Below are 26,346 nucleotides of genomic sequence, written 5' to 3'. Positions count from 1 at the left end.
ATGGTGGCTGCCTTCACTCTTTCAACATCCCACACTGCTACATTAATGTTAGGCCCAGGCTTTGGGGAGGCCAGTGCAGGAATGATGGCGTTCCTTCATATGTTTTTCTATCAAGGTATGCTTTTATACTGGCTATGTTTTTGGGACCAGGGTAAAACTAAAGTTGTTGCCAATCAGATGCTTCCCAGATATTATTGAATTCTGGATCAAAATCTGATGGTACTTCTTTGCATTCATAATTCCATCACTTTTGGCAAGATTCCCAACAGCACAGATGAAAATGCAACCCCAAACCATGACAGAGCCGCCACCATGTTTTACAGAAGACTTCTCTGGTGTACTCTCCTGACCTCCTCTGTACTTACTGACAATGATTTGAGCCAAAGGTTACATAGGTTCATACATCAGGCATTTCTCTTTATTTCCTCTTGCCTTAAGAATGTCTGTTTAAAAGCTCTCATTTAAGGCAATCTCCTGGGACAACTATGATCTTTATTTAGTTCAGTGAAACTATAACCCTCCAAGAATCAGTCTGACAAAAAAACATGTACTTATACCCATTGTGAAAATATGATTGTGGGCTATTATTGTGAGTGTCCAGTGCAGTTTACTTTCTGTGTATATCCTGTATTTGTCAGTTTTCTGTGTTATTCCTTTGTTCCTGCTAATTGTGTTCACAGCTCTCCTGCAACTTTTTCTACCTTCTTATTTATACTCTTGGATACCACTTTCAAGTGTGTCTCCGTTTTCGTTTGCTGGCTAGGATTCATGATAATAATGGTGATTTATTAATTTACAAAGAAAAACTTTTATAAAAGCATCATAAAACAACAGCAAACGTCATTCTGTAGATCCCCCCACCTTTAAATCTTTGTTGTTTTTGTTTATTCCATTTACATTTCACAGTTAGTCATTTTTAATTCTTTTTTGCATTACTTTGCTATTTAACTTTCATTTTCATACTGAACAACCATGTTTTCTGGGCTCTTCTATTAATATTGACAATGCAGAGCCATTCTATGAAACAACAAAACTTTGACAAATGACAGTAATTAGCTGATTGTGTTCATCTGACGGCTATAGTTAGAACAATATTTGAAGGTCATGAAATGATTTTACTATTTTCTTTTCTGCAACCCATGCTGTGGCTCACCAAGCAGATTAGATATGATGATAGGGAACCTTTTTCAGATGTTTATAAGGAAAGTAACCTCTGCAATTATGGTGACTTGAGTCACAATGAAGCAAAAAACCAAAATAGACCTATAGAGTTTTCCACTGAACCACAATTCAACCTTATACGATTGTGAAATGAGCTCACTTTACAATCATGTAACTTTGTGGTTCAGAAGCAAACTCCATAGGTCAAGTGAAATGAAATGCCTGTCAAAGTGTTAAGATGTGCACATTCATGATTAAGACAACCTTGCTGATGTCGGCGTTCTCCCTGCAGATACTGTGTAGATTTCTGTCTTTTTTCATGAGCTGTTTCTGCATTGATGCAGTTCTCCTGCTCTCGCCATATTATCGCTTGTGATTTATGGGAGAAACAACATTTTGAGGGCATGACTGCTTAATAAGGCCTTCAGTGCACTCAAGAATACATGCAAACAGTGCACTCATCTACCATCTTATTAGGTACACCTTGCTAGTACTGGATTGGACCTCTTTTCTTCCTCAGAAGTGCTTCAATTCTTCATTGCGTAGCTTCAAAAAAGGTGCTGGGAACACTGAGAGATTTCCACATGATAGCATCACACAGTTGCTGCAGATTTCTCAGCTAAACATCTATAATATGAATCGTCTGTTCCAACACATTCCAGTTTGCACTACTGGACTGAGACCTAATAAACTAAGTACATTTATTGTCAAGTTCAAGGAACCAGTTTGAGACCAACTTTGAGACATGGGATGATATTCTTCTGGAAGCAGTACACTGTAGCCATAAAAGGATGGACATGGTCAGCAACAAGACTTAGATAGGCTATGGTGTTTAAACAATGTACACTTGGCACTACTTGCCAAGAAAACATGACCACCATCAGCCTGAACCGCTGGTACAAGGCAGAGTGGATCGATGCTTTCAGGTTGTTTAACCAGTCAATCTGAACATCTGAAACCTTAGACCAATTTTGGTCCAAGATGAACTGTAGCCTCAGTTTACTGTTCTTAGCAGAAAGAACTGGCATCCGGTGTGATCTTCTGCTGCTGTAGCCCATCTGCTTCAAGGCTCAATGTGTTGTGGTTCCAGGGATGTCTTTTTGCATACTTTGGCTGTAACAAATGGCTTGTTGAGTTTCTGCTGCCTTCCTACCAGCTTGATGCAGTCTGGCCATTCTCCTCTGACCTCTGACATCAACATGAAATATTTTGTCATTTTCAAACCATTCACTGTAAACGCTGGAGATGGTTGTGTGGGAAAATTCCAGTAGATGAGTAAGGATGAGTGAATAGACCAGCCTGTCTGGCACCAATAACCATACCACGTTCAAAGTCATTTTAATCACCTTTCTTCTCTGTTGTGATACTCGGTTTGAACTTCAGTAGGTTGTCTTGACTATGCCCGCATGCATAAATACTTTGAGCAGCTGTCATGTGATTGGCTGATTTGAAAAAACACAAATCATGTCAGTTTAAAGGTAAATACTTTGAGTCTGTGTTTTAAGTCCAGTACCAGCATTTGACATTTGACAAATCAATTACCCAAATTATCTGAATCATCTGACTATTACTAATGCGCTGTTTTAACAGTTTTATTGTAGTGGGCAAACCCCACAAGAATCCGATGATCGAGGAAAGATAAATAGCAGGTCCAAATTTTTACAGCACTTGTAATAAATGTGACATTTATGCTGTGTACATGATTTCATCTGCAAAGGATTAGGACCCAATATTTCACAAAGAAATAATTGCACACCTCCCTCCCTCTCAACAAGTTGAGTGGTTTGTGCTTCACAGTGTACGTAGATGAAACGAGACGCTGGCAGCAGGACAAGCATTTTCTGGCGAGCAATTCTCAGTATTGTTTATGATAAATGGTAAGTCGTGCGCAATGGTGGACCTAGATTATAATTCTGCCTTCTTTCCAAGTGGTGCTTGTGTTCACAGCCTTGCTTTCTTTAGTGCTTAGAGAGTGCATGCTCGTGAAAGAAAGAAAGCAAGAAACACGCTGACTGACTGTACAGTATAAGGTCTTTATAAATGTTTGTCTGACTAGTGCTGGCGCAGTCAGTATTCCAGTAAATTGCCTCAGATGAAAGAAAATATTTTAACACCAGCTAGAACACAGGCCCTATCACTTGCTATCGCTTTTAAAGTTTTAAAGCAACATAAATGCAGTCTGGCGAACTTTCTGGCAAACTTGCAGATTCTTTATTTAAGAGGAAGTAGGTGCCAAAGCAGAAGAGAAAAAGCCCAAAACAGAATGTGGCAATACCGGTTTGTTTGGGACTGGCCATCTGGTTTGTTTTGGCCCATGTTTCAGAGCAGCAATGAGTGATTATCATACCACAACTATTTTTCGAGAACATATCTATTTATAGAGATCTGCATGTCTCCTTAGCAGTTGAAAACAGCCTGGATTGGCTGGGGATGCCCTTTGCCTGCTGCTGTGTGACAAAAACAACAGTTTTTACATAAAAATGTAAGAAATCACTGTTAAATCATGTGTGAAAAAAAGCAAAAGGAATTAGGGTGTTAAAAAATAAATTCATTTGTTTGTATAAAAATGAGTGTGAATGAAATGCATGTAAATGTGTAGGATGGTGTTTAGCTTTTGAACACTCTTACTTTTACAATAAAGTACATATTGATCAATACGTTTGGCCTGCACCTCACATATCTGTGAACCACAGCCAAAAAATAAAGACCGAAAGCAACAAGAGATGGAGTTTCATTCGGTCCTCACATTTTGAGTGCTCAAAACTTCAACTCAAAACAAAAAAAAAGACAACTTGATCTCTTCCGCCTAAATGAAATCCATTCTCCAGACCCTTAGAGAAAACACACAGCCCACTCCAGGTACAAGCTTCTCAACACAGAAAATTTGTAAAGTGAAACCCCTGTCGTCGCAGGACTATTCTGAAAATTAGATATGGCAAAAGGCCTACCGGCCTTGCTGCTGCAGGGAAACACTTGAAGCCTGTATTCTTTGATGGAGCTCTGGACGGATTGTGGTAAAGGCTTTCAACCACAGAATCTTGTTCCTTAGTTCATCATTCAAAGATGAACAAAAGTCACTTTGAAACTAAAAGGACTTCTTATCACAGAGAACCAGCCATCCAGTGAATTGGAGATGTCAGACCTTCGCCTATGAAGCCAGCAATTGCTTGGAGCTCTGGAATTTGCATCAGTTTTCCACATCTAAGTGGGCCAAGCATCTGCCATAGTTTGAGGCCTGTTATCATTAACCCCCTCAAAAGAAAACAGAAACCTTTGCCCTGCAACACGCAAGGACAAAGCATCCATCAAATCAAAGTACAGTTTGCAATGAGGAGACGATGACAAGCAATACATTTGGGCTGGAAGGAATTTGCTACGAGACAAACCTCACCACAGACTTATATAACAGGAAAGACATGATTGAGGTGTCTGGAAAGCTCAGTTACAATTCATGGTTATAATCTTAACACTTTTGAACATTTTTTCTTACTGCTAAAGTATTATTTTCTGGTGTAATTTTTTTTTCTTGCTTCATTTCAGATATATGCTATAGATACAGTCTTAGAATGTCCAGATGTACAATGATGTAGGCACGAAAAGGTGAAGAGAACACCAAATCTTTGTCCACACCCTGAGAAGTCCGTGGCTCAGGAGGCAGGTTGATCCCTGGCTTCTTCAGCCTGCAAGTCTAAGTGCCCTTGGGCAAAATCCCGAACGCACATTAAACACCCCATTGTGTTGTGTGATAGTTGAGTTCTGAAAGCACTTTTCTGTTTACACAACTGCCGTTTCAGTCAGTCATTTCACGGCTGTCTGATGGAACAAATATACTTCGCTCTTAATCAATTCTGTCCACACAGGCTGTGTAATAGCTTTCATTTGACTCACTCTGTGTATGTAACCGTGACTCAAAACATATTTTTATGCTTTAAGACTGTTTGCTTCCATATTACGTGAATAATTTTGATTGTTTGTTGGGCTTTGAACACTGCCAAAACTTGACTGACACTCTGCTGTGTTTGGACTGAACTGTGTCAACATTGTGTAAAAGCCTAGAACTATGGCAGTGGCTTTGAAGCTGTAATGAGACACAGCAGTGCATTGGGCAAAGCGCTAGTGGCATCATGCTAACACGTGAACAGTGACAAAGCTAACAGGCTAATCTTCACCATGCTGGCATACTAATATTTGCTAATTGCTACTAAACACGAAGTACGAGTGTTTGGAAAAGCATTGGTTCTGGTGGCATTTGTTCTAAGCTAAAGAGTTGACCTGAGTGTGTTGCCACACTGAAGGTGAAGTGTGTGTGAAGAGAGATTTTAATGTTGAACTGCCTTTTAGCTGACAGTCACGCTAGTAAGGCCGGGCCGCTAATCATGCGCAGTTCTAACATCACTCGGGCTTCATTCATTAGCTTTGTGTTAGCATTCTCCCTTTAAATAAGCTACATTTGATTTCAAGGCCACAAGACATCAAGACAAAATGTTTCTTTTTGTCTTGATGTCTATAAACACTTTAGTGATCAGTTTATGTCCTCAATCACCCGTTTTGTGTCATATTCAGTAAAACATAAAGTCTATTTTGCAAATTGTAGTCATACCATGCGATTCAAAGTCGAACAACCCTCCTTGTCTCATGCGTTTGTTTGCAACCAAGATGGCAATTGCAGAAACTTTCAACTTCAGTCTTCAATATGGGACTTCAGAAACCAGTAGGTAACCTCACAGAAGCTTCGACCATCTTTTAAAGAGCTTATGGTGCAGATGTTAGCACAGACTGAGTGTTGTTTTGCAGTATAATACAGTTGTTTCTGTTTTGGATGCAATTTGCACTTTACCATCATGTGCCTGTGCAATAAAATATGACTGCGATAATGTGTTACTTTGTAGCTGGCTACATCTAACACTGGTAACATGGCAATAATAAGCAAATACTGGCCTGAAAACACAATAATCCCCCACTTTGTCTGCTATTACCTGTAGTTTTGCTTCTCACTGCCTATTTGGAAGCGATCGTACAGTGAAAAGGCTTGGAGCCCGTCCCAGTCGGTCAGCTCTACACGGAGGGCATACTGCCTCTGGTTTGTCAGCTGGTAAACGTACTCATTTCCCAACCAATGCTCTGCAGACAGGGTCCCAAAACCCTGCAATGGAAAAGAAAAATTCAATAATCAGCATGTAAATACCACTGACAATACTTTTTTGTAAAGCATAAACTTGAGATTATTCATTGCTCATCTCATCACTTTTCCCTTGGATGATAACATCTTCACACTAGAGGATTATGGCATGAATGGGAAGGAATTTTCTAATTTACTTTTTCTTTTTTATCAATCAGCAATTAGATCAGAACAAACCGTCTCTGATAATAAATGCTGTGGTTGTTTATCCACCAGCAGAAATGTTCTTGTACTGCTGTAGCGTCCTACCCCAAATAGATAAGACTTCCATTACATATTAGACATATTTACATGTTTCTTGAGCATGCTTTTGGCCCAGTCTTTAACTTGGATGGACTTACCTATCTATAAAATTACGAAAATCGATACCAGCTGAATTAGAAGCACACCTTTTTTCCATTTCTGTCTTCCACTAAAGTCACACATGTTTAAGTCATTATTACTTAAAGAATTCATTCCCAAAACATACACCGCATGCACGGACACTCCTTCAAACAAACTCCAAAGTTTGTATTTGATCACAGTGGCTCCCGGTCACAGGCAAAGTGCTTCTGACAGCAGCGAGAGCAGTGGATTACAGAGGGGGGAATATCACTAAGCGAGATGACATTACAGGTCTGACAGGACAGTCAAGGCTGCTCCGTTAAAGATTGTAAAACAGAGGGGCTGAAATTGTCAAAGCGGTAAAGTCAGAAAGACGTTGTGTTTGTGCTCTGTGTGTGTAGTGACAAAGAATAGCAACGAAGGAACACAAATACAGGGCATTCCTATGGCCTTAGCCATGTCCTGCTGAGTGGGTGGAAGAGAAAAAGGCTGGGGCCCATTACCACTTTCTTTCTTTTTCTCTCTGTCGCTACAATTGATCTTGCTCCTGATGAGATGTTCCCATCTAAAAGGCTTTCAGTTTGATCCAATGCCTCCTACTGTGACCACAGTTTATCTCAAGAATTCTTTCTTGGAAGAGGCTGCATGTGGGGATCTTTTGACAGTTTTCCCTCATATAATTCTGAAGCTCTGTGATTCTTCACACGCAAACCTGATCTACATCACTCAGCCCACAAAAAGATGAGGAGATGGTTAGTCATATTGTTGGACTGAGCGCTCGGTTTGCATGTCAGTTACACTTTCAAAATGTCCTGATAAAAAGGAAATGTGTATGTTGAGCACTCATATCTCATATGTAGATCTCATATCTCTTACTTGTTCCCAACCTTTGTTTTTTTTTGGTTGTCAGGGGAGCTTTAGTAACTTATTAGCACCACCCATCCTATCACTTATACACCACACAGCCAAAAAAAAAAAAAAAAAAAAAGTCAAACACTAATATTTTATTGGACTCCCTTTAGCTTTGATGACGGCACCATGGCAATCCTTCAATAAACTTATACAAATTCATTTTTCCCCACAGATCTTTGTCCTGATAATGGGAGGGTTGAACATCCAAATGAAGTCTTCTCCAGCACATCCCAAAGATTCTCAGTGGGGTTAAAATCTGGACTGTGGAGGCCAATCCAAGTGTGAAAATGATGTCTCATGCTCCTTGAGCCATACTTTCACCGTTTGATCCTGATCATGTCGGAATAAGCCGGTGCCATCAACGGAAGAAAAAAAAATCAGCTGATGGGAAAACCTGGTCATTCAGTATATTCAAGTAGACAGCTGACTGTATTCTCCGGGAACATAACATTGATGAACATAGACCCGGCCAAATAAAGAAACCGCAGATCGCAACACTGCCTCTGCAGGCTCGTTTGTAGGCACCAACATTTATCTGCCGCTCTTCTTAACCTGTTCCAGCCATCACTTTGGAATGAGTAAATCTAGACTCTCCGAAAGTTGATTCTGTTCATCTGGACTTAGCATTTTCTGTGGAAGAAACATTTCATCACTCATCCAAGTGATTTCTTCAGTCTCAGCTGACTGCAGGTTTCCCCAATCTTATAAACAGTACATTTGCATAAGATTATAAGATTATAAATTTGGGGAAACCTGCAGTCATATAAGACTGAAGAACTTACCTGGATGATTGAGCATGCATCAAGATGTAAATCTAGACTCAGACCATATGACCTTTTTCCATTGCTCCAGAGTCAAATCTTTATGCCTTTTAGCAATTTAAAGCTTATTTTTTATTAGCCTCACAGATAAGTGATATTCCTAAGGTTACATAGTTTTTTTGTTCCAATTCCTTGACTTCTCTTCACATCGTCTGTGTGGAAATGCTCCCAGTTTCACTGCTAAACATACTGTTGATTATTTTACTATTTGATTTCACCACTCTGATCATACAAGACTTTTTTTCCAACTACATTTCTTTCTCATTCCAGATTTGAATAACATGTTGGGCAGTTCCAAACCCGATTCGCTTCAATAATCTCCTCAGTTGTTTTCGTTGATTGAAGCAGGCCAATAACTTGATCCTTCTGAAATGGCCTTTCGCATCAGTTAGGATTAAATAATCTGTTGCCAGCCAAAACAACTAATATCTGAAGTTATTGTGCAATAGGAAGGCTCTTAACTATTTGCTTAGTTAAATCCAGGGTAAATCCATGTTTTTTTTTGTTTCAAATGTTTATCTACAGCTTTTAGCTATATATATATATATATATATATATATATATATATATATATATATATATATATATATATATATGTATATTTTAAAACGACTTAAGCTCAATAATTCAACTGTTTTTGCATTAGCTGAAGGTCCAAGGAGTCAGTTTTCAAGTACTATCTAGTACTACAACAAACACATTTTAAAGGCTTGCTTTCTTGCTGACATTAATCCCTCTTAAACGCATTGCATGATATTAATACATTAGAAGTGACTCAGGCTGATGGGCAGCCGAGCAGTTACTGTAAATAAAGGTGTCACCTGATAATGCACTTACATGCATGATCTTCAGATCATATTTTAATGCACACGCCACATTCCTCTGTGGTCTCACAAAGAAACTGAGTCTGAGGTTTGGCTGAAATATTAACAGATCCTCTAAATACAATAAATGTGTAAGTACAAGACCTGGGAGACCAAGAATGTGAAAATTAATAACACAATAAAACACTTGTTGATGACTTCTAAACTTTTCAAGGAGACTCTAAGCTGTTAGTTAGCCGCGTAAATGTCAGCCAAGTCCTGCGAATGCACGCTCTTGCACTGAGCACTCCGTGCACTCCCTCTGTGCACCTGTTCAAGGCAGGAAGGTTTCCACTGGGTATTTTTTTTATTTTCTTTTTTATCATTTTATATATCTCTGTTACCGTTTACGCTGCTGACCTTTCACCTTTTTAATTTACCTCAAAAGAGTGAGATTGAGGTCACTTTGAATGAGAGATTTCTTCCCTATTCCAATATTGCTTTTGTTGATTTTTGTTCAGGCTCTTTCAATAAAAACGCCAACATGAAGATTTCTAATTGGAAAAACTGCTGTGGGTTTATATCTGGTCCAGTGTGCAAGTTATCTGCTTTGTAATTCCCCAAATGGCTTTATCTTTTCCCACTTACTGATAAATTGTACAACAAGAGCAGCTGAGAGATGAGGTAAAAACTCAAGTAGAAACAGATTATACGGGGAAAGAGGAAACATCAACTGAAAGCAAGTGCAAGGTATACACAGGCAGCTACTATAGCAAACACTAGCAATTCAACAGGCAGTAAAAATAAATCCAAGTTGCCATCTAAACACAGCCTAGGTAGGAAATGTTAGCACCCTCAATGCAAATATGCACAGCTTTATCCTTGATGACAAACACCTGGCCCAGCTCGACTGAGACTAAACAAATGCTTTGTTTTCAGATTTAGGTAGTAATTTCCTGTTGGAGAAGAGGAAGAATAACAGCAGTGAAGCCTCGGCTAAGGAGCAGTGCAAGTCTCAGACACCCTAGACAATTTTGCTAATACAAAAACGACAGGGGAGATATTGCCGAAGAGGAATGACATCTGGCCGAAGCGTTCCAAATGGTCTTGGATCAGTGCATCCCGACTCTCATGTTTTCATCATGTTCAGTAAAGGCCAAAGTGTGCACGATATTTTTCATCATCACACAGTGGAAGCGTATTTTTTTGAAACAGGAGGTCTCGCTCATCGTACGGTTTCGTAATTTATGCCTAATGGATACAGATGAGCGCGCTCACTCAGTTTCTGGGTGTGTATTCACTTACGGTCTCGTGTTTAAAGAACAAACATTATCCTCTCGTTTTTAATGGATATGAATGAGTGCATGGATGGAGAAGTGCGTGCACGTATTTGTCTTGTCTCACCATCTTGTACTCCTTCCACGTTCTCTGGAAGTCCACGCTGCCATCTTCTCTGCGCTGGATGACTGTCCATCCGCCGCCGGCTGTTTCCATTCTGCAGTAGACCTATGCAATGTTAAAAGGACAGAAAGGGAGGGTTGGAAAGTACTGTGTATGAAGGTGATAGAACACTGATAACACCCATAGGTCTTTGCATAGTCTGAAGATGTAACGTAACTACCAAACTAATGAATTCAACATTCAACATTTCAACTCTCAGCGGCATTTACAAACAGAGCAGGGTCACTTGGACAATTATTTGGTTCTAGACACTCCTTTCTCTTGCTTTCTCGATGAATCATCTTTGGGAATGCAATGTATCTAGGTCCTCTTCAAACTCAATCAGCGTCTCCTTATCCCTCAACAGCTCCCTCGAGATGTTCCTCATCAGTGGTCCTTGTTTCTGCAAAATCAAAGCGGAGGTCCAGGACGGACACATACCAGCAGACACCTGTGTGTAATGTGGCCCTTAACCTTGGACCTCAGCGTGTATAAGCTGATAATGCAGTACTGGCACTCTATCTGCAGTGTTACTCTTTGTTTTGAGGCGGATACCCCGGGGTTTAGCAGAGAAGGTCTCTCACCTCAGCCAGACCACACAGCTGAACACACATGAACAAAGCCTGGGTATAATTAAAGCGGTAGCCCAGACAGAACCCTTCTTTTTAAGACTAGCTCTTCATGCATGCCAAACACACACACACATGCTATGACCATCGACTTTACAACTATCGCTAAAAGTATAGAATAGTATAGAATAATGGTTTTTTTTTTAATTAACTTAAAGTTTTTCGATCTTTTATGCATAGCAAGTAACACACACAAAATAACTTTCAGTGCTAACATGAACAACCCAGGCTAAAGACAGGTAGGCTAGCTATATTTCCTCAGCAGCTAGTATTCCTATATAGCTCATTCTAAAAAGACAACTGTCTCGCCCTGTGGCGGCTGGGATAAGATCCAACCCCGCTGCGACCCTGAACTGGATAAGCGGAAGGAAATGGATTGATAGATGTAAAAAAAACCAGACTTTTCAAACTTGGGTTTGTTTGAACAAAATTAGCAGATCTCTCAGTAATACGCCATGGAAGTCGACAGGACATCTTCCAGCCAAAAAGACGTCAGACGCTTCTATGGGAGCTATCCACCCAGAGGCTTGAAGCTTAGATAGCCTACTGTTTAACAAATATCCTCCAAAGTTTCCTCATCTTTCGTGGAGACTGGAATAATAAACAACAGCTCAAGTAACATTATACATTAAAATGTTGTGTGAATTTAAATTTCAAAAGGAGATTAGCCAAACAGCAACGAACAGAAATTCGCACACAAACTCCCTAAGTCATGAAATCATCGCTCTCATCAATCAGAGAACGTAGCCAAGTTGGCCAAGGGCTCGCTCAAAGGGAAAAGCTGGGTTTCTCTCTTAGATTAGTTATATTTGGTGCCATAACAGGTAAATACATTTCTGTTAAATTCAATAGCATAGATGTGAAATACATACACACACATACCTTTGTCACCATGCTCAGCAGTGTGGTGTCCTGTTTCGCACCTAACCTCCCTAGTAAACTCCTGAACTCTCAGAGCTGCCAAATGTATTTTTAGCTTTCAATATTTCCGCAGCAGCTAGCACTCATCATTCACACTCATCATTGGCTAATATCCCACGGGTTGGTTTTAGCTCATGCAGAGAAAGCGGAGTCCAATATTTTTAAAAAACCAAGTCAGACCCTGTAAATCCACTATAAAAACGCTCCTAGGAGGTGATGAAAGCTGAGATATTTTCACGTTACAGAGAAATGCTGGCTGCATGATATCACGGCTTCCCACCTTTTTGGTCTCCTGTGCATTAACATGGATGGTGTAGACGCCATTCTTATGGAAACCAGCCTGGTACAGGTCAGCACAGTCCCGAAACTTCTTCTCTTCTTCCGTGACCTTTGTACTGTTAGGAACAACTGCGGATACACAAGAAATTTGTCATGTTTTTGTCTGCATAACCTCAATGAGTGAAAATTCTCTGGAAAACACTAGGTTACGTTATATTTTACTGAAGTTTACAATTAAAGCCATTTGTTTAACATATGTGGTGTTCAAAAGTTGAAAAATAAAACCTCAAAACCTCCAAAACTCGACAATTCTCTTACTTGCTTAATGAGGAAAACAAAGAAATTTAGAAATGACAGGACTGCTGGATGTGAAAAATGAACGACTTCCTGCCTGGTTGTGTGACAGCTTAAGGAAGTCTTATATGAGCTGCGGAGTGAGCTTGGACAGTTGTTTCCACATGCTTCCCATTTTTACACTGAGCTCACTCCAGCTCCATAAAAATGCACAAACATGAGTTTACTTATCTTCTAATCTCACTCCATGCAGTAAAAAAAATATTAACTAATCCTTCTTGAAGTCTCAAACAATTAAAACACATTTTTTATATCACTTGAACGCCCCAAAATGTGCAACCTCTTGTATCTTAAAAGTAGAGTTTAATAAGAATCACAAATTGGCACCAAACTCATAGCTGATCAATCTTCAATATTTCAGATCTACATATTACAGGGGGAAGAAAAAAGATAATAAAATTCTCACTGCGAGCGTAACCACCAGATCAACTTTTAGAGCAACCAATTCATTTGCAGCACAGAGGTGATCATTGCTGGATATTTTCACACTCTGAGAGAAGGCTTTAGACTGTGACAGACCAGCTGCATCCATTTCCATCTGCTGATAATTATGGCAGCGTTATTTTGAAACCAAGCAAGGGGGTAAGGACAAAATACTACAAGCTATAAATTTCAAGTTCCTGTTATAACAAGTGGTTTTTATTTACTTTCCAAGCCATGCTATATTGGTGGAAATACCTTCCGATTCTCTCTCCTCCCTGTCCCTGCCTTTCGCCTCTCATAGAAGGGGGTTGGTCTCAGTTTTCACACCACTGTTTTTTATTGTTGAAACGGTTGAGTCAAAGAAAATGTCAGGGAAAAGTGAAATGTGTCAGTGATCCTTTGATCCGCCCCACCCCCTCCCCTGGATGCAGAACTTCTCAGCAGAAGCAGGCTGCTTAGTTGGGCGTAGTATTGGAGCATTTTGACAAGGTATTGAGTGTCGGCAACAAGAATCCCCCGCTGTGACAGGTTGACGGAGTGGACCCTTGCTCTGCAGACTCTAATACAACAAAGAACGGCCCTGTCGGGCGGTAATTGACCCCAAGCTGGCAGACAGCGGGACACATTTTAGAGGCCTGAAAGATCACTGTCAGAGGGGAGCTTTCTGGTATTCAATCTGTAACAGCGTGGACAATTATTTCACAATTGCCTTTGACATCTACCCTGGTGGAAGAAGACTGTCTGCTGAGGGGACCGGACCCTCCAGCTTCATAGCGGCTCCCTTGAACAGCTTGCTGCCCAGCTTTACAAATATTATTTATGTCCCAATATTTATTTACCGAAAAATATTTTGTGGTTCAGCTGGGACTTGTATTCAGCAGGGGGTTCATGTGAAAAGACCAGCAGAGCTTGGGTGTTTGCATAAATCAGGATCCTTGCCAAATGAGCCCAAATACTTGAACTAGGAAGGTTGAATAAAGGAGCTAAATGGACTACCATAGAAATCCCTGCTCCCATGCGACTATAATCAGTCCTCAGTGCCATTGAGAGTTAAAGTGATTGCAAGCGAATTTCTTTATTTTGCGTACTTGCAGATCAAGCATGAAACACACGAAAAACGATGCCAAGTCCTTCCCACAACGCATTTACCGTAATGCAGTGATGATTAATAATTGCCCTTGTGATTTATTACAACATGATTTACTTTTGTCCTATTTTTGGATCTCAGAAATCACATAGCAAAGTATTAAAATCCTATCCCTTCCCTTTGCCAGATACTTGTCAAGTTGATGAACACGATGCTATTTATATTCAAGGTCAACTAGACACAAGCTGGGTCTCTAATGAACGAATGCAAGTAACAGAAATCTTAACAGACTTCAAAGAGAAATTGGAAGCAAGGTACTGTATAAAAATACTAGAGCATGTGTGCCCAGGACAGTGTAGAAAAATCATTTAAAATAAATCATTAAATATAAAAAAAAGAACTGACAATGTAACGGGGTAAAACGGTCTACAGAATGTCAAACAGGGAATTATAAGGAGGGTCACTGGTATTGTGAAAATGTTTTGGGTTCTCTCACTTTTATATCAACTATATCTTTTGAAAGAGTACACATAACGCGTACACGTGATTTGCTTTTGGATATACCTTCCATAGAAGGTATACCACATGCAAACCATGTTTTAGCGATACTCAACTCTTTATACTCAACGTTCCTATCAACATTTACATGATTTGCCAAATTTTCGCCACCAATAGCTAAATCATTCTTTTACTTTGATGTTTTTTTTTTATGTTTGGGCTTCAAACGCCATTTGGTTGATGCTTGTAAAAGGGTTAAAGGTTATTGTGTTCTAGTTAACGAGAGAAAAAAAGTCTGACTTCTAAACTAAAACCATTCTCCCTTCTCTAACCTGAACCAAGTGTTACCGCAACCTAAATCATTGGAGGAAAACGACACAAACCCAAGTCTCTGGTGCCAAACAAAGTTCATGGACTGGAAAGCGGCTTTGTTTTGAAATATTTACCGTGTACCAAATACTTTTATTTTCGTGACGCAATTCTTTATGCAAGGCCTCTAGTGGGGACATGTGTCGTCTATGTAATCTTTTTAGTTTTATTATGTAGAACAATTTAGAATGCTCGCTAATTGTAATTTGTAGCTTAAATGTATAAAAGTGCAAACTTTAGCTTAATAAATATCAGAATAAAATATGCAGTTTTACCCTTATACGTACAACAGCAGCGCGTTTGATCGCTACAAAGAAATGAAATATTTCGGTTGCACCCTTAGAAAATGCAGCAGAGTTATCCCTACTTTTGGATAGGTTATTCAGGTGGATGGAAATAACTGCACACACTTTACAACCAGTCAGTGAAGCATGAAAACAATCGCGTGCAGCAAATTTGGTCTGGAGCGTCTAACGAAGTGGTTTACCATGCTCTTTTTTTTAGGGCATTACACAGAGAAAAGGCCATGTTTTTTAGGCATTGCATGGAACCTTAAAATAATTATATTCTGACTAAGCAGCTGTAAAAATGATGAATGTCATTCATTTAGTTGGATAATAGAACACTGTAAAACAAAATCACATTTAGCAGCCAGATTTCTTTTTTTTAGCACAGTGTTCCAAAGCTGAGGTCAGGTATTGTTCATAACAATGTGTGCCTCACTGCTCTCTAATGAGGTTCAAGTAATGATTGCAACCTATATAAGAACTCCACTGCAGCATCTGGTCATTCTGAAAATATCTCCCCGGCCTCACTTTGCATAGCAACAGCTGAAACACAAGCTGGAAACTTCAATTTTAGGAAAAGCAATCGATGGACAGCTGGTGGGAAAGCGTCTTTTTTTTTTTTAAATTTAGGGCTTTTTGTAAGCATCTGTCAGTTTCCCCGCACTCAAAGATGATTTGAGGCCACGTTTTAAAGGAAGTGCTCAGGCTCCATTTCCAAACAAGAAGTTATTAACGCAAGCAGACGCCCCCCGATGGCATAAAATGCTAAATCTTCACTCGAATGAAAACACTCATTTGTTTCTCAAACAAACTAAAGCCCCCCCTGAACATAGAAAAACAAAGCTCTGCTTCTTCTGTGCTTTAAATGCTGCTGAAAAACAGGCGCGGTGCATCAGATGACCAGTGAGCTCTACCAACTCCTTCACCTTCTTCAGACAGGGCTTCCCCCAGGAGCTATTACAGTTTGACTTATCTGGGCTGGGGTGAGGAAAGGGCAGACCTCTGACCTGCATGCCCGCCCCAACCTTCAACACCCCCTTGGAAGAGGAAAGGACCAACCACAGAGCAGCAGTGGCCACGTTCCATTTCTATCCCTTCTTATTAGGGTAGCCACCAATCATGGGCTGGGGGATGGGCTGGGATACCCTGCTCACCTAACCAACCCTAAAAATGCCACACATGGTACTGAGTTATACGCTATAAAATAATGATTACCAGAGAATTTAATCAATGTTGTTAAATTACAGCAACAACAGCAAAACAGAGATCTACAAGTCTCACATCAAGACACACATCTTAATATAAGGAATGTGCAGATGATCCATATGGCCCAGGCAGGACAAACGGGTCCCAAAAGACCTCCGGTAATTAAATGTAATATATACAAATCCAGACTAAGCATAGAGGCAGTCCGTGACCTTTTTCTGCACGGAACATTAAAATTACAAAAGTCAGCAGCATGATAAATACAAAGCATGTGTTAATCATGTGCAGCAGCTATCCGCTCATGACTCCTTCATCCTTTCAAGCCCTTGTTGTTTCCTGTCTGATGGGAAACGTCGAGAAGCACTGTGGGGTCTCGAGGCGTCTCTGCAGGAAATCCACAAATGGAAATGAGGTTGCAACCATCCCCCCTGACACGGACTTGCATGTCAAATCTCCTGTGACCAAAGGGATTTTGGGCAAATGTTAGGATCAAGTAGGTTTTAATGTTTAAATGCCTGAGAAGGGGGTAAATGAGTTCACTGCGTTTGACCGAACAAGAAAGGTTGCATTGCTGTCGGGTCAAACATTAGGCCAAAAGGGAAATCCCTAGTCTCGTATTAACAGTGAGGGACCCAGAGGAATGAAATAAGCCAATTACTTCATGGACAGAGTCGTGTCTAACATCTCGCTGAAGCCGTGTACACGGACTTTATAAAATTAAAGCGTGAAAAGCGATTGTTGTGAAAAGTGCACCACGCTGGTTTATGAGAGCCACTAAATTGCTTTAATGGGAGCACATCAGGTTACAATAAGAAGCATGTTTCTTTCTTCATGCTGCTTTCAATGGTGCTCGGCATTATAGCTAGTGCATCCCTGTGTCTCTCTGCATGGGGTAAGGTTTGTAGAACTGGTTTCATCATAATATCGCAAGGATTGTCAAATCAAAGCTATTGTAACAGAAAGATCTGACCAGAGGAACTAAGTAATCCAAAACAGCTTGCTGCCTCACGGGTCAAACTTAACATAGCCAATCCACAAACTTTGCTTTTCACATTGTGGTTTGGCAAAGGTCAATAAGCATCTTCTTGCGTTGGGGTCATCGGTGATGGGGGTAGAAAACATTTAGAGCAGTGCACGTCCGACCAATGGATGATTGACAAGTCTTAAAGAAGCATAAATATAAACTTTTCTTCCCCATTATAGTCCAAGTCGGTGAATTGTGGACGGTCTTGATTTTTGCTTTAGGGTGAAACAAGAGTAAGAATTTAAAGTTAAGCAAGTTGAGGCTGTATTTACACACAGCAGTGGGTTGCCAGTCACAGGATCTCCCTGTACAACTCCTCCATCTTATTCACAGTACACAGTGCAATACTTACACCCTTTTGCACATTCTCTACTGTGAAAACAGATAACAAAGTTTACAGTTTAGGGTAAAATGTCAATCATATATATTTAATCTCTGTAATATTCTGTATATTTATAGTTGAGCTGTTTGTATATATGCTAGAGCTATTTCTTACATTTTGTAACTTTATAATATATTGTATTATTTGATTTAATTCAGTTTGTTACTGTCCTTATTGTCTTATAATAATAATAATAATAATAATACATTTTATTTATAGGTGCCTTTAAGACCCTCAAGGTCACCTTACAATAGCACAGAACAGTAGCAACAATAAAATATAGTAAAACAAAGCAAAATAAAATTTAAACATAAGGTAAATAAAAAAACAAAAAAAACAAGCATGAAGATATAAAATCAAGTATAAAAGCTGAGCACGGTAAAAATGGACTAAGACAGATCAGGTGTATGGAATTCTGAATAGATGGGTTTTGAGACATGATTTAAAAATGGTGAGACTACTAAAGGCTCTGAGTCTCATGGTAGTCGGAGCTGAAGAAGAGCGAAGTGTACGAGGGGGTGAGTATGTATGGAGAAGATCAGATGAATATGGAGGAGTGAGGTTATGAAGCGCTTTGAAAGTAAGAAGCAGGATCTTGAAATTGACACGGAGGTGAACTGGAAGCTAATGGAGCTGTTTAAGAACATGTTATATGTTATATGTTCAGTGGATCTAATTCTGGATACAATATGAGCAGCTGTATTTTGAACTAACTGCAATTTATGGAGAGATTTATGAGGTAGACCATAAAGAAGAGAATTACAGTAATCCAACGAGATGTGACAACAGCATTGACAAGTATGGTAGAACTGTTTGGAGTGAGTGAAGTCGAAGGCGGTTAATATTAAGGAGATAAAAATAGGAAGACCGAGTGATATTATTTATATGCGCTGTGAAGGACGTTGGAGCAACTGTAACCACATAATTTGCTTAGGGATGAATAAAAAGTATTTCTCAAAGGTTTTTGCTCTCAGAATTCTTGACTTCATCGTCTTCATCTACTTCTTTGGCACCACAGACCTCTCTTGTGTTGTCTGTTGTATCTTATATATGTAGCACCGTGGTTATGGAGGAACTCTGTCTCGCTTCATTGTGTACGGTACCATTGCACATGCTTGAAATGACAATAAACCCGCTTGACTTCACCAGACATCAAAGGATATGCTTTTCCAAGATGGCTATTGTGTAAAACAATATTTATGCTTTGAAACATTCCAAACTTTTACACATTCATGACTCCAGTTTGCTTACCTCCATCTTTAGAGCAGAGGTTGAGCAGGTTGTGGACAGTGTCCATCATCTCCTGCTGCTGTCTCTGCAGCGCCGTGCTGTTTCCTGTGGCCCGGCTCAGCTGAGCTTCCAGCTCTCTGATAACTCCGCTCTGCCTTCCCACGAGGTTTTGGAGACTTCCCTTTTCCTGCTTCAGTGTCTCTAACTCCTCACGGTGTCTCATCTCCATCTCTAACATCTTCTCCTCGAGGAAGCTGAGGGGAAAAGCAAAACGAAAGAGTTTATTATGGAACATGGTGAAGTTGTTAATTATTATTTCCTTCCAGGTCATCCAACGTCTCTGGAATTGCATTTGTTTTCACAGGATTTAAACTGATCCACAGTTGTTTGGCAGTTTATGCTTTAATCCTGCCTCTGATTTACTAGTTATGCAATACATATCAGTTTCATTTATTTGCAATTATGAGCAGGGATCAGGTGATTAAAACATATTTATTTAAATTTCTTCATATTTGACTTTTGGTTCCCACTGCGCCGCCTATGACAGACACCCAAAGTAATTATAATCAACATGTGGCAATACTCCCCTCACTATCTCCCATGAGGTGATTAGAGAACTCCAATTCAGGAACTTTCCCTGACTAAAATACAAACAATGATGTCTGTAGGCTTAGTTGCCATGTTTTCCTCACACAGTATAAACATGTGCATCATTGTTCACTTTGCAGGCCCATCTGAGGTAAGTGAATACGCTATTACGGCATCTGAGCTTTACAATCTAATACCTCAAAGATTGATAGAAGCTGACATCAAATTCATAATCCTATCCTCCCCGCAGTTATAAGATCGGTAAAGGAAATACATATGAGATTGAATAATGTCATAATTGCTTAAGCTTAGGAAAATTGCTCTCGGAAATCTATGTCCGTAAGCTTCAAGCATAACTGAAGTCTGATTCACCAGAAACTATGGTTTCAAATGGCGATCTTTTTTTTTTTTTTTAAGTGATTGTTTCAGTCTCTGCAGATATCGCAGTGAGACCTATGGACTGAAAAACTACATCATGTAACACAATCCCGCAGGACTAATCACTGTAAAGAACATGGTTTAGAGTTATGAAAACATATCCAACAGCAATATTTTAATTGCTTGATTTTGCAACAAATACAAAGCGGTCCAAAACGGAAAGCGAGGCTTCGTGGGGTTTAGTGGGATCTACTGAGCACGAAGAAAGTATGAGCTTCTTATCATTGCTGCTGTTTCCATAACTAAATATTATTTTGGAAAATCTGCTAACAATGTCAGAGAGCGCTGGTAGTAAGCTTTTGATTTTGTTTATGCAATCATGCAGCAAACAGCAGCAGCGAGTGAAAAATGTTTCGTAAATTTGCTGGCCTTTCGCCCATCGATACATCATCTTTATTACCTCCGGTTTATCTTCGGTTGCCAGTCTGTATTGTGTATTGCGTGTTTACCTGTTCTTGTCATGCAGCTTGCTGATCTCATTGGTCTGGACCATCAATTGCTTCTCCAACTTGTTGGTTGAAAGAGAATTTTCCAGCAGCTGGATCTCAAGCCTTGATGTTTGATTCAGAACCTGCCACGGCAAAAAAATACAGAATACAAAAAATCAATATTATACTTTGTTAGTCCCAGTAATCATAAATCAGCAACAATGTAACAAAATGTAAGATAAACCAAGAGCACTTGAGAAAAAAAACAAAGCACTGTACATTCAAGCCACACATAAATCCCCAGCTTTGTTTTCATTTTGTCAAGCCTACACCTAGAACATGGGAATATGTAGAACATATTTATCTCTACTATGTTTATACTTAAAAAAAATGTGAGCAGTTATTGTTTTAGTGCTTTAGTAACCAATGACGTACACAATCTATTGCAATTTGCAGATTATTGCCCATAAAACAATAAAAATGAGCACAGCTTGGGTGAATGAGCACAGCTTGGGTGAAAACCCATTAGGTGATTCAGTACTTTGAATAAATGAGCTAAAAATGACCTGTGCACTTACTTTTCATCACCCTTTACTCAACTTTAGTACTCAAAGTACTGAAAGTAATCGATAGGCATTCATACACCATTGTTATTGTCTTTGGCCAGTTTGCTTTTTCTTTTTAAGAAAAAATGTGTAAAATAGTTAGTGAAGCACAGGATATACCTACACGGTGTTATTATAACAATTCACTCAAATATAGGCATTCGAAAACATTCGAAGGCATTTTTTAAGTGTTACCTGAGTCTCAACATCAGTGAGCTTGCGTGTTTGTTCAGCAGTCTGAGAGAGGAGGTTGGTTCCCATTTCCAACATGGCTGCAGTGTGGTTGTGGACAGCACTCTGCTGCAGCTGAGCCATCTCTGTTTTCATACTCTCTTTGATGTAGTTCTCAATCTACAGAAAAAAAACAAGGAGGAAGAAGCAACACATTTACACCCAAAAAAGAAGACAGCGGCATACTGACACTGGTGATTACTGACGGACATCCAGAATATACCATCCACTGTGTATGTGAAGATATTGGCCCATTAATATATAAATGAAAAAAAATAATAATCCCAACATCTTCACCATCCAGGTTTCTTAAGTTTATCTAGAAAAATACACACATACTTTTTATTTCACATTATTTGAAAGGAACTCGATTGAAGAATGACCTTAGTTCATACAGGTGCACAAACATGCTGGTGTTTAGCTGGGGCCTGAACAGATGAATAGATATTAGCCGGAGCTTGTCTGGATAGAAGTTTTTCCTCCTTATCTCCAAACTAGTCTGTGCTCCATAGCCAAACAAATGACAATACGGCGGTAAAGGTTTAGGTCCTCCTATAGATTAATCACATAGATCACCTGGATTAACTATAAACTCTGAATTCTGTTATAATCAGGACATTTCATGTTTTCCTTTTGGTTTTTTAAACAGTGAAGACTATAAAGGTATGGATACAGGGTATGGGAATAATAGCAGGTAGCCAGAAATCCATCAAGAAACTTGTGTCCAACTGCGGCCACGCACAACTGGCTAAAATCTACGCACTTGGCTAAAAATCTGTCAAATACAAACAAGGAGAAATTATGCTACATGCTACAATGCACATACGTCACATACAGTTTATATTGGTGGGCATAACGTTTTCAGAAGTGACAGAAATATCTTTTTTATCTGTTTGTATAATTCAATAGAAAACATTTATCCTGCAACTATTTCCAGTAAATGATTTGTATGCAGATAAAAAAAAAATAGACTTTTTTGCTTTCATAGCAAATAAATGAACTGCAATATTTTAATCAATCCAAGACTGATGGATAATAAAAGAGAACCGAGGCGGATCCCTGTTGCTCTTCAGCAGACATTGCCAGTTCTCAGCCATTGGTGTGGCTCTGCCAAGTTGAATTAAGCGTACAATGCAATATCCTCTGTTGGCGACAATATAGAAGTAAAATTAAACATTTTTGCAGGCTGGATTTCAGACATAATATGGCTTCATCTAGCTGTGAACTACACAAGACTGATATAAGTGTCACTTTTCATATAACCTCCAATGGTCTGGCGTCAAGACATGGAAAGAAAACAAGGAGTCTGGAATTTGCAAAGGTCTAATAATGATGGATTATTCTGGCTGATAATGAACCACAGACTACGACTGTGAAAAGGTGATCGGTAAATCTGGAACTCTATGGTTCGTGTGATGATTTCATACAATCATAGACCCCGAGTCTCAGGGCAGTGAGAGGTTTGGCACAGCTTAAGTCATCTCGAAAAAAAAAGGGTATTGAAGAGACAAATGACAGAAACCTAAGCTCAGCTATCACTTCACGGTTTGTCTCAGTGTGGCTGAATCATGGCTGGACCTTGCGAGGGTCATAAGTGGAAAGTACCAAGGAGAAAAGAGATTATATAAACACGCCCATTCATGTAAAATCACCACTTTGGAAGCTGTAAAATAGGTCTATGTGGGTGTTGGGCTATTTAGATGGTTTCTAACCTCGACTCCAGTTAAATGCAGTGTTTTTTCTGTTACTGACTACCAGCAGAAACTATTGTCGGCAATAAAAGCAAATAGTTTTTTCCACTGCCAGAGCTGAATTTGTGTCACTCAGCAGGAGGATTGGGATAGTGAAAAATGGGTGTATAACGAAAATGCAAAGGTTTTATTCTGCTAAGATAGAAAAAAAAAAACAGGGAATTAAAAAAAAATAATATTCAGCACAAATAATTTGGTTTAAGCCTTCACTCAGTGCTTATTGCTGTTTTAAATGTTCATTTAGTAGTGATGATTAGTCACAAAGGCCTAAAAAGTGATTCCATGCAACTACCGTTTACTAGGGAAAAATATGTATTCCCTGATGAGTTGGTAAGTAGTTGCTCGAAGTTGCTGGCCTTCACTGGATGAAATCAATCACGAAGAAGGTGCTTAGCATTTACTCTCCAAATGACAGTGAAATTTGAAAAAGTGTAAGTAAAACTGGTGACCGTTTGCCTTCAAAGTCAAAGCTGTGCCTCACCACTGTAACCAACACATTCCAAAAGGTCCAACTTTTACTTTGAAGATAACGGTCACTTTTTTCAGTTTGTTTGCACTTCTCTCACTACTGCTTGACGAGTACTTTGTGAGTGTTTGCAGACAAGTTGGCATCTTCCAAGCAAACTACTGGTGAACACGAAAACCAGCCAGCAACCAAGTCAATTGCAAGGACGTTTTTGGTGCAGCATCCTATACCTTTTTATCAACTTCCTCCATCAACCACTCAGCATCTTCCTGCACTTCTCCCTAGTAGCTGGTGATTGGCAGAAGGGTCACTGATTGGTCAGTCAGCCTGTGTGAATGAGGCTTAGCAACTGGTTTCAAAGGAACTGCCACCAACCACTCACCAACCATTTAGCTGATACTCATTTTACCCTCACAACCAGTGGTTGCAAGATGGTCATCAACTGGTCTCTGTGCCTTTATGAGTGGGGCCTAAGATCTGATATACACAGTGATCTAAAGAAACCATATTAACATTAAAGTGATTATATTAGCAGGGGCCTTTAAAGTTTTGTATACTTTCAAGTGAAAAATATTACTTAAAGGTATGTACCCCTTATAACAGTAACATAGGCAGACTATAGACAAACTTGTTAGCCACATTAAGGTACAGGTCATCTCAGGTCAAAAAGGTTAGTAGAGCATATTTGTCACTCACCAAAACTAATTAGTCCACTTTCATAACTATGACCTTAAGTAACTTCTAATTTCTAATAGTTTAATACTATTAGAGCCTTCTTAATTTCTTCAAGAAATGGCTAAATCTATCATCTCTTTTAAGATAATCATTGTTTGCTAAGTGAGAGTCTCATAAACACAAGTTTATGTTTTCCTAAGTGCTACTTTACAGAAGTATTAAGGTTTTATGGTGGTGTGTTTGGCACAAGCTGACTTCATGTGGCTTGCCTGTGACTTTACTAATTATGCTCCGCTCCATGACATTCATCCTTCAGTGCCTTAAGTGCACCCTGTACCCTTTGCGTGCACAGACTGGTCAGAGTAAACAGTTTATGAGGCACAACTGGATGTTAATCACCAAACAGGCTGTTTTGAGCCCTTTAGAATGTAAATGACAGGATAGAGACTTTAAAAGCAACTGTTGCTGAGCAAGCACATTTTCATACCAAGCATAACACGCAAAAAGGTTGGAATGGCATCATGTCAGACATCCAACATACGGATCCTGCAAATAATTATGGCAGATCTACTGAAATACCAATGCTTGAGAGCCAGGCACAGGATAATCCCTTTAAATGATACTCTCTGTTACGATTACTATTTAAAAGAACTTCTGATCTTCTTCTAAACAATTGCAGTAGCAGTGCAAAGAGACACTGTGAAAGTAAGAAAACTGCAGGCCTGGACTTTTTAAAATACTTTCCAGTGGAACTTTGTCACATCTCTGCTTATCTCCAGCTCTTTGCGCATGCAGGGAGGTGATGGTAATGGTGTTACTGGGGCAGCCTGGCTTCTGGGATACATCCCTTTCACTCATGCCTGGATGCATTGCAGGCCACTTTAACAGAGAGGATAGGGGTTATTACTTACCATGATCTACCCCCTGCATCAGCCCCCCCCCCCCCCCCCCCCCGGCCCCCCAATGTATCACAGGCCTTAGACCCAAAGCCAGCAAATAGGCTCCACTTATGCTCTCTTATCGTTCACTGACAGCGGAAGGTGAATTTGACACCACTCTTTAAAATCCGGGTCTATAATTCACTCTAGTAGGGCTTTAGAAGGTGCTACCCTGACTTACTGCAGGCCACTTTCTGCAGCTGTATAAAATAGGGGAAACTTCTGCCATATCTTAAAAACTGGGTCACTCGATTGTTTGTTTTCAAAGCCACCTTTAAATGGTTTTAGGACCGCTGTCTTAAAGTCTGTCAAGATTAGATGAGTAACAACTCAGACTGAACTCGTAGCAGATCTCTGTGACCTTTGCTCCAGTGGCCAGCATCCAGAGATTTACTCAATTGCTGCCACATTTTTTTGTCCTCTAACAGGATGTCATGTGAGAAAGACTGACATAAAATAAATAAGAAACAAACAGAGGCCCGGCATGTCAAAGTAGACAGTTTCATCAGATCAGAGTGCTCACTCATCTACTTCCAGACAGACGTATCAGCTAGCTGCAACCTCACAAACCCATCCATTGCATAAGAGGAGTTGTCATGTTTACTGAACAAATGCTTGGGGTATATAGTAAATCTTATTAACTTTTTGAATCAAAGTTTTTTGCTTGCAGAGAACTGGACGTTTCTACCTGTTGCTTGTGTGGTTCGTACTTGCGTTGGTGTAGCGAGTCACTAACTGAGTCATTAACTGTGTCACTCCCTCCGCTCTGGCTCACACAGACTATTTAGGTCTTGCAGTCACGTACCTGCTAACTATGTGATGTCAACTTGTCTGCCATTTTGAACGTGTTGCAACATTGGATCAAGTGAATAAGGCTTCAGTCAGACAGGATGAGAG

At 39.7% G+C, this 26,346-nt stretch overlaps 1 protein-coding gene across 1 annotated transcript in view; it reads right to left on the bottom strand.

Annotated features, from left to right (window-relative positions):
* The window catches only part of angpt1 (angiopoietin 1), a 60,113-nt gene that overhangs the window by 16,758 nt on the left and 17,009 nt on the right, over window positions 1-26,346 (bottom strand). The window contains exons 2-7 of the mRNA XM_085148492.1: window positions 21,584-21,739; window positions 20,805-20,926; window positions 19,351-19,583; window positions 12,471-12,598; window positions 10,605-10,706; window positions 6,138-6,304 (exon numbers count right to left, since the gene is read on the bottom strand). Of these exons, the coding sequence (XP_085004618.1) occupies window positions 6,138-6,304; window positions 10,605-10,706; window positions 12,471-12,598; window positions 19,351-19,583; window positions 20,805-20,926; window positions 21,584-21,739 (908 nt within the window). The remainder of the gene's footprint in view (window positions 1-6,137; window positions 6,305-10,604; window positions 10,707-12,470; window positions 12,599-19,350; window positions 19,584-20,804; window positions 20,927-21,583; window positions 21,740-26,346) is intronic.

The sequence above is a fragment of the Neolamprologus multifasciatus genome, chromosome 22, assembly GCF_963576455.1.
Source record: "Neolamprologus multifasciatus chromosome 22, fNeoMul1.2, whole genome shotgun sequence".
In the NCBI taxonomy this organism is placed as follows: Eukaryota; Metazoa; Chordata; class Actinopteri; order Cichliformes; family Cichlidae; genus Neolamprologus; species Neolamprologus multifasciatus.
Note: the sequence above shows the minus strand (reverse complement) of the source record. Positions and strands in the feature narration are given on the sequence as shown.